Here is a 15,037-nt window from a genome sequence, read left to right as displayed (position 1 = left end):
TCTACTAAAAAAATACAAAAAACTAGCCGGTCGAGGTGGCGGGCGCCTGTAGTCCCAGCTACTTGGGAGGCTGAGGCAGGAGAATGGCGGGAACCCGGGAGGCAGAGCTTGCAGTGAGCCGAGATCCGGCCACTGCACTCCAGCCTTGGCGACAGAGCGAGACTCCGTCTCAAAAAAAAAAAAAAAAAAAAAAAAAATGTATTGGACTCAAAAGGCTGCATATTGTATGATTCCAATTATATGACGCTTTAGAAAAAGTCAAGGCCATAGGCATAGAAAACAAATTAGTGATTACATAGGGACTGGAAACGGGAAGAGTTTACTACAAAGGTTACAGGGGAAACTTGGAGGATGATGGATGGATTTTGTATCTAAATTGTGATGGGGGTTCCATGACTGAATATGTTTGTCAAAATTTATAAAACTGTATACCTTTAAAAAAGTGATTTTTTTTCCATATGTAAATTATACCTCAATAATTCTGACTTTAAAAAGTGTATCAGGCCGGGTGTGGTGGGTCATGCCTGTAATGCCAGCACTTTGGGAGGCTGCGACGGGTGGATCATGAGGTCAGGAGTTCAAGACCAGCCTGGCCAAGACAGTGAAAGCCCATCTGTACTAAAAATACAAAAATTAGCTGGGTACGGCGGCAGGTCCCTGTAATCCCAGCTACTCGGGAGACTGAGGCAGGAGAATCATTTGAACCCAGGTGGCAGAGGTTGCAGTGAGCCAAGATCATGCCACTGAATTCCAGCCTGGGTGACAGAGACTCTGTCTCAAAAAAAAAAAAAAAAAGCATCTGCTAGGCATAGTGGCACATGCCTGTAATCCCAACGCTTTGGGAAACCAAGGTAGGAGATTGCTTGTGGCTAGAAGTCCAAGACTACCAGCTTGGACAACGTAGTGAGACTCTGTCTCCACAAAACAAAAAATTATTTATTTATTTATTTTGAGACAGAGTTTTGCTCTTGTTGCCCAGGCAACAATTGTGCAATGGCGCAATCTCGGCTCACTGCAACCTCCGCCTCCTGGGTTCAATCGATTCTTCTGCCTCAGCCTCCCAAGTGGCTGGGATTATAGGCATGCGCCACCACGCCCGGCTAATTTTGTATTTTTAGTGGAGACGGGGTTTCTCCATGTTGGTCAGGCTGGTCTTGAACTTCCAACCTCAGGTGATCCGCCCACCTCGGCCTCCCAAAGTACTGGGATTACAGGCGTGAACCACCACGCCCAGCCAAAAAAATTTTTTTATAAACTAGCTGAGTGTGGTGGCACACACCTGTGGTTCCAGCTACTCAGGAGGCCGAGGTCAGAAGATTGCTTGAGCCTGGGAGGTCGAGGCTGTGGTGGGCCATGATCCACTGCACTCCAGCCTGGGCAACAGAGTGGGACCCCGTCTCAAACAAACAAAACAAAATTAGGCTGGGCACAGTGGCTCACGCCTGTAATCCCAGCACTTTGGGAGGCCAAGGTGGGTGGATCACCTGAGGTCAGGAGTTCAAAATCAGCCTGGCCAACATGGTGAAACCCCGTCTCTACCAATAATACAAAAAAATTAGCCTGGCATAGTGGCACATGCCTGTCATCCCAGCTACTAGGGAGGCTGAGGCAGGAGAATCGCTTGAACCCAGGAGGTGGAGGTTGTAGTGAGCCAAGGTCATGCTACTGCACTCCAGCCTAGGCAACACAGCAAGACTTGAGAGAGAAAGAAAGAAAGAGAGAGAGAGAGAGAGAGAAAGACAGAAAGAGAGAGGGAGAGAGGGAGGGAAGGAGGGAGGGAGAAAGAGAGAGAAAGAGAGAAGGGAGGGAGGGAGGGAGGAAGGAAGGGAAGGAAGGAGGGAAGGAAGGAGGGAAGGAAGGAGGGAGGGAAGGAGGGAAGGAAGGAGGGAGGGAAGGAGGAAGGGAGGAAGGGAGGAAGGAAGGAAACCCAACAACAACCAAACTGAATTAAAGAGTGTATCGTACCCACCTCACTGGGTTACTATGAGGATTAAATGACAATATGCACCGTGTCCTTATCCTCATGCCTGGCACATTATAAGGGCTCAAAAAATGATGGTGATTAGATCATAATTATCTTCATCATCACCATCAGTATTTTTATCATTCCTATTTCATTTATATCAGTAAATTAGACATAAGCAAGACACATTTTTGCCATTAAAAAAATTGCGGCAGATATTCCAGTCCTGGACTCATCTTAGAACCAACATAGCAATAATCCCCTTTTATTACCTATTTTCCACACTGAGAACTGGACATGGCTGATGGCTGGAGCCCTGCCCATGTCGATTAGAATCATCCCATTTCACAGACCAGGAAGTGAAGGGCCAGAGAGCTTGGGTGACTTGCCAGTAACCACACAGCTAGTGAGAGGCATCACCTGGGTACAGCCTCAGTCTGTGTGGTCCTGAAGCCCATGCAGGCTCTGATCCTGGCCCCTGGCTGGAGACACAGAGGTTCAGGATGAGGCCACAGGGACAGGGGGCAGGCAGCTTGCAGACTCCAGAGAGAAGGGTCCCTGATCCAGGAGCCCTGGCCTGGGACCTGGCTTCCCAGAGCAGGGCAGTTGGTACTTGCATTCCTGGCTGGCATGTCTATTATACCACTCCTGAGGGCCTGGCTGGGAGAGCTGAGCCTTGTGGATTCCTGGCCAGGCACCACTGGGCAAGCCGGACACAGCAGTGCTGTTGTAGGCAGAGGGAGGACTCAGAGCAGTGCCCTTGGGTGACCAGGCTTAGAAGCCGACCGCCTGGGAACCTGGCAGGCCAAGGGAGGTGGCTCCCCTGCTCACAGCGGTCTTGGGTAGTAACAGTGACTCAATCAGGACAGTCCCGTGGGATGCGGAGCACAAGGCTGTCACCCTGGAATCTTCTCACTCCACCTCCGCAATCATCCATTGAGCAACTGTCTTTTTCTCTGCCTTGGCTGCTATCTGGACCTCTGTGATGACCTCCAGCTGAGCCCCTGCCCCTGCTGCCCAGCAAGCTCTTTGCTGTGCTAGAGGGAATTATTCGTTTATTTATTTTATTTATAACATAATAAATGTTACAAGCATAGCTGGATCTCGCTATGTTGCCCAGGCTGGCCTTGAACTCCTGGCCTCAAGTGATTCTCCCACCTTTGCCTCCTAAGTAGCTGGCCCTACAGCATTGAGTCCCTGCTTTCAGCCATGGGAATTTTTTTAAATGCAAAGACCAGACTGTGTCTGTCCCACTCAGAACCTCTCATGAACTGCCCACTGCATTTCAAATAAAATGCACCCTCCACAGCGTGGCCCAGAGGTCCTGCAGAGTCAAGGTCTGCTGACCTCTGACCTCGAGTCACTTTCCCTTCATCTGCCCCCTCCCACCACACAAGTCTGTTCCCCTTTCCAGGAATATTCTTCCTGCTTCCCACCTTCCTGCTCCCTGCCTGCTCAGACCTACTCAAGCTACGAACCTCAGGGAAGAAGGACCGTGGCATTGAGCTGTCTGCCGCGTGTGCATGTGTACACTCGTGTCTCCCTGCTGATTAGCACATAAGAGACTCTTGGCTACCAGCCCTCTGGCCTCTCTGGCCCTTCCCTTTCCGCATCCCCTGGTGCCACCACCAACAGCCAGTGGAAAGTTTAATAGGCAAAAAAGAGACTGAGTCTCGCTCTGTCACCCAGGCTGGAGTGCAGTGGTGTGATCGTGGCTCACTGCAACCTCCACCTCCTGGGTTCAAGCGATTCATCTGCCTCAACCTCCTGAGTAACTGGGATTACAGGCACCCACCACCTCGCCCAGCTAATTTTTGTATTTTTAGTAGAGACAGGGTTTCATCATGTTGGCCAGAATGGTCTTGAACTCCTGACCTCATGATCTACCCGCCTCTGCCTCCCAAAGTGCTGGGATTACAGGCATGAGCCACTGTGCCCGGCCCCAGTGGACATTTTGTAAACACCAGCTCATGTCAGCCGTTGCCTCTGCGGGCTCCTTGACCTAGAGTGCCCTCGCCCCACCTATTCTGTTCCTTTAAGACACAACCCAAATGTCATTTCTCCTGGGCAGCCTCCCAGTTCCCTCAGCTATAAGGGGTTCCTGCGCATTCTGACCTCCCACATGCCTGCACCTCACTCTGTTCCAAGTGTCGCTCACCGTTTCCATGTCCCCTCTGCCTTCCCGCTCCAAGCACAGAGCCAGACACATAGTAAGTGCCCTCCCAGTGTCTGCAGACACAGCAGATCTCTGTGTCTCAGCTGGGCTTATGTTTACAAACCTGAACTCTAAAGCCAGACCCTGGTTTGAATCTCAGATCTGTGACTTCCCACTTGCATGACCTTGAGCAAGGGGCTTAACCTTTCTAAGCCTCAATTTCTTCTTCTGTAAAACGGGGACAATAATTGTGCCTGCTTCGTAGGACTGTTATGAAGACAAAATGGGTCAGTGCGCATGACCTGCTTAGAAATGAATCCAGTACACGGTGAGCACTCCTTAATATTGGTGGCTTTTTTTTTTTTTTTTTTTTTTGAGATGGAGTCTCACTGTGTCTCACAGGCTGGAGTGCAGTGGTGCGATCTCAGCTCACTGCAACCTCTGCTGCCCAGGTTTAAGCAATTTTCCTGCCTCAGCCTCGTGAGTAGCTGGGATTACAGGCGCCTGCCACCACACCTGGCTAATTTTTGTATTTTTAGTAGAGACAGGATTTCAACATCTTGGCCAGGCTGGCCTTGAACTCCTGACCTCGTAATCCACCTGCCTTGGCCTCCCAAAGTGCTGGGATTACAGGTGTGAGCCACCGCGCCTGGCCTAATAGTAGTGGCTTTTATATTTCTCCCTGGCGTGGGCCTGACATTTCAGCTGCCTGTGGCAAGTGCTTCCTGAATTGACAGCTGTTCTCCTCCATTTCCAGAGCTGGACAGAGGCCTCACAGAGCCCCAGATACAGGTTGTTTGCCGCCAGATGCTAGAAGCCCTCAACTTCCTGCACAGCAAGAGGATCATCCACCGAGATCTGAAAGCTGGCAACGTGCTAATGACCCTTGAGGGAGACATCAGGCTGGGTAAGGGACTCAGGGTGGGAAAGGTGGAGCCACAGGGTGCCTGCTGGGGGTGTCGGCCTGGCCTCTGCAGGCCAGTGGGAGTGTGGACCTGGTGGGGGTGTGAGGTCCTCACGCCTACGCCCTCTTGGCATGTCAGCAGTTCTCCCCTTCCTACTCTTCATTCTTTTTTAAAAATTGTTTTATTTTATTTTTTTTTTGAGACAGTCTTTTTTTTTTTTTTTTGAGACGGAGTCTCGCTCTGTCGCCCAGCCCAGGCTGGAGTGCAGTGGTGCGATCTCGGCTCACTGCAAGCTCCGCCTCCCGGGTTCACGCCATTCTCCTGCCTCAGCCTCCCGAGTAGCTGGGACTACAGGCGCCCACAACCGCGCCCGGCTAATTTTTTGTATTTTTAGTAGAGACGGGGTTTCACCGTGGTCTCGATCTCCTGACCTTGTGATCCGCCCGCCTCGGCCTCCCAAAGTGCTGGGATTACAGGCGTGAGCCACCGCGCCCGGCCGAGACAGTCTTGCTCTGTCACCCAGGCTGGAGTGCAGTGGTGCGTTCTTGGCTCACCACAACCTCCACCTCCCAGGCTCAAGTAATTCTTGTGTTTCAGCCTCCCAAGTAGCTGGGATCACAGGCGCCTGCCGCCATGCCTGGCTACTTTTTATACTTTTAGTTGAGATGAGTTTTCACCATGATGGCCAAGCTGGTCTCGAGCTCCTGACCACAAGTGAACCACCCGCCTCGGCCTCCCGAGGTGCTGGGGTTACAGGTGTGAACCACCACTCCCGGCTCAAAACCTTCTTCTTTAAATGTCTCTTTGTATTTTTAATGTTTTTATTTTTTTAACCAAAGTGACACATAGTGTGTCATCTCCTCATGTGTCTCCTTTTGCCATCCACCTGCAGAGACAAGCGCTTTGAGCTCTTCTCCTGTGTACTTCTGCATCACCAAATTATATGGCTGCAATGCGTTTTTGAAAGTAATGATTTTTGGCTGGGTGCAATCACTCACACCTGTAATCCCAGCACTTTGGGAGGCCAAGGTGGGTGGATCGCCTGAGGTCAGGAGTTTGAGACCAGCCTAGCCAACGTCTCGAAACCCCAATCTCTACTAAAAATACAAAAATTAGCTGGGCGTGGTGGCACACGCCTGTAGTCCCAGCTACTCGGGAGGCTGAGGCAGGAGAATTGCTTGAACCCAGGAGGCAGAAGTTGCAGTGAGCTGAGATTGCGCCACTGCACTCCAGTCTGGGCAACAGAGTAAGACTCTGTTTCATGAGAAAAAAAGAAACAAACACACAGTTGGTACTCAATAAACACTCACTTCCAGCATTACCATCACTTTAGCCTATGGTTAGTTACTTCAGCATCCCCAACTCCCAATGCCCCCCCGCCCTGCCCAATGTGCCAAAGACCCTGGCAGGTGGACCAGTCAGGAAGCCAAATGCCCATCTGTCACTCCTGCCTTCACCCAGCCTAGCATTGCTATTTCCTGCTGCCATCGGGCTGGGGGCCTGGTTCTTTCACTAGAGCTACCATGCACTGAGCCAGCATCTGGTACGTGTTAACTCATTCCATTCTCAAAGGCCACTGATAACATCTTGCAGGACGGATTTGGGACCTAGTAAGACTGACTTATCCAGGGTCACTCTGCTGATAAGAGGAACAACTGGGGTTCAAACCAAGGCAGCTGGCTCCAGAGCCTGTGTGCTTAACCACTAGCCTCTTGTCGCCTCTCTTAGTGGCAAATGATAAAAACCCACTTCCTAAGAGTTAAGGCAGACAGGAAAATGTGTACATCATGGAGCCAAATTGGAGAAGAAATACAGCTGGGTGGGCTTTAAAGTTAGTTGGAACCTGGAACATAAACGCTGCCAGGACTGTCTCCCTGGCCCTTGGCTTTCTGTGCATGTAGGTTAGGTTCCCAGACCAACCCTCTCCACCAAGCTCAGGATACCATCTAGTTTCACCTTTCCCAGCATCACCACCTGCTGCATGAGCCTGAACTCACCATTGGAGGCTTTGGCATCAATAATCCCAGGGGAGGGCTCTGATTGGCCCCCCCTTGGCCCAGATAGTAATCCTTGGACCAAGCAGTGAGGCCCACGAAGGAGGGTGTCTCCCATAGTCCCGGCTTGTCTTCAGTCTCTGGCATGGAGGGTGGGGTCACGTGACAACACGGAAGTAGCCCTTGCCCCCACAGTGAGGCAGTGTGGTGGGTGGGGAGATGGTTTTTCAGAGGAAGGGGGGTTTGGACTGGCCAGAAAAACAAATTGCTGTCCACCTACTCTGCCCAGCCTATGACAATCACACAGGCCCAGCAGAGGGAAAGTAAGTGAGGCAGAAGCTGGAGGGATGGGAAGCAAGAACAAAGGGCTGTGTTGGTGATGAGTGTGGGGAGAGTGTCAGGAGGACAGTGCAGTGTGATGCGGGGAGGAGAGTCAGTGAAGGCCGAAGGTGGGGGCTCAGATTGGAAGACGAAGCCCTCATCAAATGGGCATGTGTCTCTAGGTTCCTAAAAAAACAAAAGAAAATAAAAATAACCTTACTGTAACCACGCCGTGGGTTCACCTTGCTCACTGCCTTAACAGAGCTGATTTATCAAGACAGGGGAATTGCAATGGAGAAAGAATAATGTATGCAGAGCCGCTGTGCAGGAGACTGGAGTTTTATTATTACTCAAATCAGCCTCCCCAAGCATTCTGGGATCAGAGTTTTTAAAGATAATCTGGTGGGTAGGGGCTTGGGAAGTGGGGGGTGCTGATTGGTCAGGTTGGAGATGGAATCGTAGGGGGTCAATGTGAGTTTTTCTGGCTGTTTTCTATTCCTGGGTGTGACGGAAGAACTGGTGGAGCTGGGTTACCGCCTGGGTGGTGTCAACTGATCCATCGAATGTAGGGTCTACAAAATAACTCAAGGCTGATCTGAGGTTTGACAATAGTGATGTTATCCCCAGGAGCAATTTGGGGAGTTCAGACTCTTGAAGCCAGAGGCTGCGTGACCCCTGCACTGTAATTTCTAATCTTGTAGCTAATTTGCTAGTCCTGCAAAGGCAGACTGGTCCTCTTCTTCAAGAAGAGGGTCTTTTCGGGAAAGGGCTATTATCACTTTTGTTTCAGAGTCAAACCGTGAACTGATTTTTTTCCCACAGTTAGTTTGGCCCACGCCCAGGAATGAACACGGACAGCTTCAAGGTTAGAAGCAAGATGGAGTCGGTTAGGTCTGATTTCTTTCACTGGCATCATTTCCTCAGTTATAATTTTGCAAAGACAGTTTCATTACCATGGTAGAGCAGTTCTTCCCGTCTCACATTTGGCTAAATAATATGATCCCTATTTAATAGGTGAAGAAACTGATGCTCAGAGGCATTTAGCAATTTATCTACAATCAAGCTAGAATCTTCTCACTTCCCTGTCCACACTGTTTCCCTGACACTTCTGGGAGGGCAGGTCATCCCTCTCATTAGAAGAAGCCACTTTCTTAATGAGCTCAGGTGTGCACTGGCTGCTGCGAGCTGGAGATCCCAGGGCTGAGGGTAGAAGCATTTGCTCTCTTCTGTCCCCATCTCAGTTTCAGCAGGGGTCCCAGCACCTCTCTGCCCTTTGCTTTCCTGCTTGTACCATGGGGGAACCTGGCTAGTGTTTGTCCACAGGAGCACTTTTGGGATTTTGGACTGGATGGTTTTCACTGTTTTCTGAATGACAAGGTTCCTCCTACCTTGGATTCTTTTGGTCACCTACAATCAAGGGGACAGACAGATGAGAGACTCCCTTGTAAGTGTGCATACATGCTAAGTTCACTGTTTTTGTGCATGTTATAATGTATTTTACACTGTTTATATAATTTTTTCATTATAAAGGTAATTGTGGTATTGATACCTGTATAGAAAGACATATACAAAGATAGACATTGCAACAGTATTTTTTTTTTTTTTTTTTTTTTTTGAGACGGAGTCTTGCTCTGTCGCCCAGGCTGGAGTGCAGTGGCTGGATCTCGGCTCACTGCAAGCTCCGCCTCCCGGGTTCATGCCATTCTCCTGCCTCAGCCTCCCAAGTAGCAAGGACTACAGGCACCCGCCACCACGCCCGGCTAGTTTTTTGTATTTTTTAGTAGAGACGGGGTTTCACCGTGTTAGCCAGGATGGTCTCGATCTCCTGACCTCGGGATCCACCCGTCTTGGCCTCCCAAAGTGCTGGGATTACATGCTTGAGCCACCGCGCCCGGCCTGCAACAGTATTTGTAAGAGCAAGAAATCAGAAGTGATCCAAGTGTATGTACTTCAGTAGAGGATTAAATAGGTTATGGTGCTATCAAACAGTGGAATCTTTTTCACCTATTGAAATTAAGTTGCAGAAAATGTGTAATCTCTTATAAAGATGTATAATACATACTTTGAAGGGGAAAAGTGACTGCAAAATAGCATGTTTAATCTGATTACATATTTTAAAGTAGCAAATACATAAAAATTAAGTATATGTAATTTTTGTCTGTTTCTACTTATATATAATTTTTAGGTAGGGCATGTTGGTTCACACCTGTAACCCCAGCACTTTGGGAGGCGAAGGTGATGGGATTGCTTGACCAGGCATTCGAGACCAGCCTGGGCAACATCGTGAGACCCTGTCACTATAAAAAAATTGTTTTAATTAAAAAAAAATATATATAATTGTAATATAAATAAATCTGGAGCTATACACAGCAAACCCCTAAATGTTTAGCTGTCAGTATTATAGTTTTTTTTTTTTTGAGACGGGGTCTTGCTTTGTCGCCCAGGCTGGAGTGCAGTGGCGCGATCTCGGCTCACTGCAACCTCCACCTCCCGAGTTCACGCCATTCTCCTGCCTCAGCCCCTGAGTAGCTGGGACTACAGGTGCCCGCCAGCACGCCCGGCTAATTTTTTGTATTTTTAGTAGAGACGGGGTTTCACTGTGTTAGTCAGGACGCTCTAGATCTCCTGACCTCGTGATCCGTCCCCCTTGGCCTCCCAAAGTGCTGGGATTACAGGCGTGAGCCACCGCGCCCGGCCAGTATTATAGTTTTTAATGTGAAAAATAATGAGTTTCTAATAAGCAACATAACTTTGGTAATCAGAAAACACACACACACGCACACACACACGAGAGTAGCTAGAGTCCTGTACACAATTTGGAATAAGACCCACAAAAAGGAGAATTAAAGTCCCTCCTAATCCTGCCAGGATAAACCACCACTCGCCGTGGGCTTCCCTCCAAGTCCTTTTTTTGTCTGCAGAAAAGTCGGATCAGATAGTGGGAAAGAGCACAGCTGGGTGACCTTCTGCACGTTACTTAGTCTCTCTTAACTTAAGCTTCCTTATCTGTAAAATGGGAGTCATAATTTTCCCTGCCTTAAGGGCATAGATATAAATGATGTGTAGGAATAGATACGCACATGATATGCATAAGTTTCTTTGCACAGTGCTATGCATGTGGTAAGTTCTCAGTAAATATTAGTTTTTCTTTTCTTTTTTTGAGATGGAATTTCGCTCTTGTTGCCCAGGCTGGAGTGCAGTGGCACAATCTCGGCTCACCGCAACCTCCGCCTCCCGGGTTCAAGCAATTCTCCTGCATCAGCCTCCTGAGCAGCTGGGATCACAGGCGTGCGCCACCACGCCCGGCTAGTTTTGTATTTTTAGTAGAGAGGGGGTTTTTCCATGTTGGTTTTTATCTCGAACTCCTGACCTCAGGTGATCTGCCCACCTCAGCCTCCCAAAGTGCTGGGATTACAGGCGTGAGCCACCGTGTCTGGTGACAATATTAGTTTTTATAAGATAAACTAGGTTCATTATATATATACAGTTTCCTAGTCTGGTTTTTAACATTGAGTATCAGCGTATTCCTCCATATCCTTAAAGAGTCCTCAGAGGCCGGGCGCGGTGGCTCAAGCCTGTAATCCCAGCACTTTGGGAGGCCGAGACGGGTGGATCACGAGGTCAGGAGATCGAGACCATCCTGGCGAACACCGTGAAACCCCGTCTCTACTAAAAAATACAAAAAACTAGCCGGGCGAGGTGGCGGGCGCCTGTAGTCCCAGCTACTCGGGAGGCTGAGGCAGGAGAATGGAGGGAACCCGGGAGGCGGAGCTTGCAGTGAGCTGAGATCCGGCCACTGCACTCCAGCCCGGGCTACAGAGCGAGACTCTGTCTCAAAAAAAAAAAAAAAAGAGTCCTCAGAAACATGATTATTTTCGTGTTTTTCTTGTACCCATCACAGGTACAAAATGTAATTTACCTATCAGAGCCCTGAGGAAAGCCCTGAATTGGATACTTAGGTTTCTCATGAGGTTTATCATCTTCTTTACTAAATCATGCAGTGATGATTGTGCTTGTTCATGGATCTTTGAGTCTCTTTCTGTAACATACCTTGAAGAGGGATTCTCAGAAGCAGAGTGCTGGGTGTGTGCTGTGAGTCGGGGTTTTGTTCATCCTGTAGCCGGCGTGCTCTCCGTGCCGGTCGCACCAGTTGACACACCCCCAGTGGAGTGTGCAGTTCTCTTTTCACCACATCCTGGCCCCTACTGGGTTTTACTTAATAGAGAAAAAACAAAAAACCCACAAAACCAAAAAACTCTGCTACATATGCATTTCAGTTTTTTTAAACCATAGAAACAATACACTCTATCAAAAACATTTTAAAGAATAAAAGTGGGCCGGGCGCGGTGACTCACGCCTGTAATCCCAGCACTTTGGGAGGCCCAGGCAGGTAGATCACCTGAGGTCGGGAGTTTGAGACCAGCCTGACCAACATAATGAAACCCCGTCTCTACTAAAAATACAAAATTTGCCGGGCGTGGTGGTGCATGCCTGTAATCCCAGATGCTTGGGAGGCTGAGGCAGGAGAGTTGCTTGAACCCGGGAGGCGGAGGTTGCAGTGAGCCAAGATCATGCCATTGCACTCCAGCCTGGGCAAGAAGAACGAAACTCCACCTCAAAAAAAAAGAATAAAAGTGTGTAAAGTGGCCGGGTGCGGTGGCTCACGCCTGTAATCCCAGCACTTTGGGAGGCCGAGGCGGGCGGATCACGAGGTCAGGAGATCGAGATCACAGTGAAACCCCGTCTCTACTAAAAATACAAAAAATTAGCCGGGCGTGGTGGTGGGCGCCTGTAGTCCCAGCTACTCAGGAGGCTGAGGCAGGAGAATGGCGTGAACCCGGGAGGTGGAGCTTGCAGTGAGCCGAGATCGCGCCACTGCACTCCAGCCTGGGCCACAGAACTAGACTCCGTCTCATAAAAAAACAAAAAAAACAAAAAAAACAAAAAAAAGTGTGTAAAGTGAAAAATGGAAGGTCCCTTCTGTGCACTGCCTCCACCAAAATCCCACTTCCAGGGAGATGAACATTAAGTTTGATGTGCAAACTTCCAGACCGGTGTGTGTGTGTGTGTGTGTGTGTGTGTGTGTGTGTGTGCGTGTGTGCACATGCATGCAGACATGTACACACAATGTGCATATGTCATTCTTTTAAAGATAATCTTCTACTGGAGTACCTTCACTTGGATCATTTCTGGAATCATGTTACACATTTTATAAGACTCATCGGTCAATCAGCAACATCTTTGGGACATGTATTAGGGATAAACTTCCAAGTTAGTCCATACAAATACAGCCTCATTCTTTTTAAGAGCTGCATGTTATTTCATAGCTGGGGTGAACCACAATTTATCTAACCATTCAGCAACGAAGCTCCAGCAACACTTTGGATGATTTCCAGTTTTTCATTCTTTTTGGCTGTTGCTTTTATAAGCATCCATATATATTATAGATCTGGTTTTGGAGATGGATTTCTACAAATAGAATTGCTGGCAAACAAGTTTTTAAAACCCAGTTTTATTTTTTACATATATGAGTAAAGGCACTTTAGCAAATTCTGTCTGTTTATTCATGAGCATGCTCATTCCATAAACCTGTTGAGTGCTTCCTGCTCCAGATACTGTGCCAGGGATGCAACTGTGGACACAGCAGAAATGATCTCTTTCTTTATGGAAATTATAGCCGAGAAAGGGAGATTTCCCATATCTCCGCTGCCCTTGTCTCTAACACATTTTAAAATGGGAGGAGAAGCGGGAGTGTTTTCATCAGAAGAGACTGCATGGTGAAAATCCCTGTTGAATTGCTCCAAGGGCAGCCATCAGCTATCAAGGGACACCCCCCCATAAACTCTGTGCAGGGAGCAAACAGGCTCAGTTCTCTGGGCTGCAAGGTGGGGCTGCCCCGCTCTCCCAACTGGGCCCCATCATGTGGGCAGAAGGGGAAGTAGCAGCTGCCCGAAGAGCTGGCCGGTGTGTGCCTGAGGGAGGGCCCTGGGGACCTGCGGTGTGTCATTGCACGTTGATGGTTTCTCTTTTTCCTCTCTCTTCTCAGGAAGGTGTCAGCAGGGCCTATGGTGGGGGAGTGGCCACCTTCTGGGATCCTCACCCTGGGCCTGAGAGGCAAGCACTGTTCCCAAAAGGTTTCTTGGGATGGGATGATGTGCTGGCCCTTGGTGGTGTTTGCGGGGGAGCCAGGGCCCCGAAGGTGGGGCCAGCTTCCCGTTCTTACCCTGGAGGCCCAGGGGAGCCTCCCGCCAGGTCATTAGCAGAGCCAGGCTCTACCTGGGTTTCCTGCTTTTCCGCCCCACTTGCAGTACCTGTTGGTCCTACCTCAGGAGGCTGAGGGCTCCCTGTCCCCTCTTGCTGGCCAGACTGTCCCCCGATATAGCAACTGCTGTCCAGTTAGCACTAACTGGGGCTCAGACGCCAGCTTTCCGTACCACTCCCAGGAGGTGGTGGGGGATCGTAGTCCAGCCTCAGCCTTGCACCGGCCTGAAAAAGGCTGGACTGGCTCATGGGCCGGTGAAATAATCACCATCATCTCACTTTTGCCACGAGTGGGCCCTGCAGCACAGTGCTTTGCATTTGTCATTTAATCCTCAGGAAAACCCATGCAGTGGTTCTGTGGTATCACCCCCATGTCACAGATGGGGAAACTGAGGGTGAGGGTCACCGGCTTTGTAACTGCCCTGCCCCCTGCCTGTCTCCTGCCTTATCTGCTTCCACCCCCAGCCCCCTCCTTCCGGCCAGGCTGTGTCCTGTCCCCGCTGGTCCCTCCAGCCTGCTGTTTCCTGCCTCCCAGTCTGTTTGCAGTTTTCTCTGCCTGGAAATACCTCCCCCAGATCCTGAGTTTGTGTCTGAAGTAGCTCCCCACCCCACACCCCGGCACTGTGCTCCTTCGCCCTGCCTTCTCAGCCCTGGCCCTTCTCGCTGCCAGGCATTCGGGGGGTTTGCAGGTGCCTGTCTCCACCATGGGGATAGCATGGGGCATGTCGGGCAGGACTTGGTCACTTTCATCTCTGTGCCTAGAACAGTGTCTGGCACATAATAGATGTCCAGTTAGTGCATGCTGAATAAAACTGTCCTTCTTCCCAGGCCCCCAGTCCTCCCTCCATGACTGTTCACTCGAGGTTGCACCCCATACTGCGCGCTCTCGGATCGCCCCACGCTCCTGTCTTCCCAACACTTTCCAATGTTAGGAGTAGATGTTTGTTTATTTGCTTACTCTCTGCTTCCCCAACTAAACTGTGGATTCCCCAAGGGTCCTCATTGTATTCTCTGATCCCAGCTGGTGTCTCGCTCCTGATGGAGCTTAGTGAGCACGTGAATGAATGGGTGAGTGCACAGTGAAGCAGAAGAGCAGAGGCTGGAGCCAAGTTCTCCCATATTCAGGCCCAGGCTCTTGGCATTGTGCCGCCTCCTCGTTTCAAATTGCGAGTCTGAAAGGAGCTCCTGGATACAGCTCAAGACCAGGCAAAGGTGCCCAGGGTGGTCAGAGGTTGTCACAGTGCTGCAGCTTCTTGGGATGAATTGTCCAGAGGCAGCCATCAGCTCGCAGGGGACACCCCTCATCAATTCCATTCCGGGAGTTTCAAATGGAGCATCCCGGGTTCTCTCCAAGTTTGTTTCATTCTGAATCTAGTTTTCAGTCAAGATGAAACTTCGCCCCAGAAGGCAGGAGCCCTGGAGAAAATTTCTCTTGGTA

At 49.7% G+C, this 15,037-nt stretch overlaps 1 protein-coding gene across 4 annotated transcripts in view; it reads left to right on the top strand.

The window, feature by feature from the left end:
* Positions 1 to 15,037, top strand: part of STK10 (serine/threonine kinase 10) — a 150,859-nt gene that overhangs the window by 70,260 nt on the left and 65,562 nt on the right. For all 4 annotated transcript variants that reach the window (XM_073994719.1, XM_045395048.2, XM_073994720.1 and 1 more), the window contains one exon: positions 4,876 to 5,025. In XM_073994719.1, the coding sequence (XP_073850820.1) occupies positions 4,926 to 5,025 (100 nt within the window). In that variant the 5' untranslated portion in view covers positions 4,876 to 4,925. The remainder of the gene's footprint in view (positions 1 to 4,875; positions 5,026 to 15,037) is intronic.

Source organism: Macaca fascicularis, chromosome 6, assembly GCF_037993035.2.
Source record: "Macaca fascicularis isolate 582-1 chromosome 6, T2T-MFA8v1.1".
Taxonomy (NCBI): domain Eukaryota; kingdom Metazoa; phylum Chordata; class Mammalia; order Primates; family Cercopithecidae; genus Macaca; species Macaca fascicularis.
This window is presented reverse-complemented; position numbering and strand designations above follow the sequence as displayed.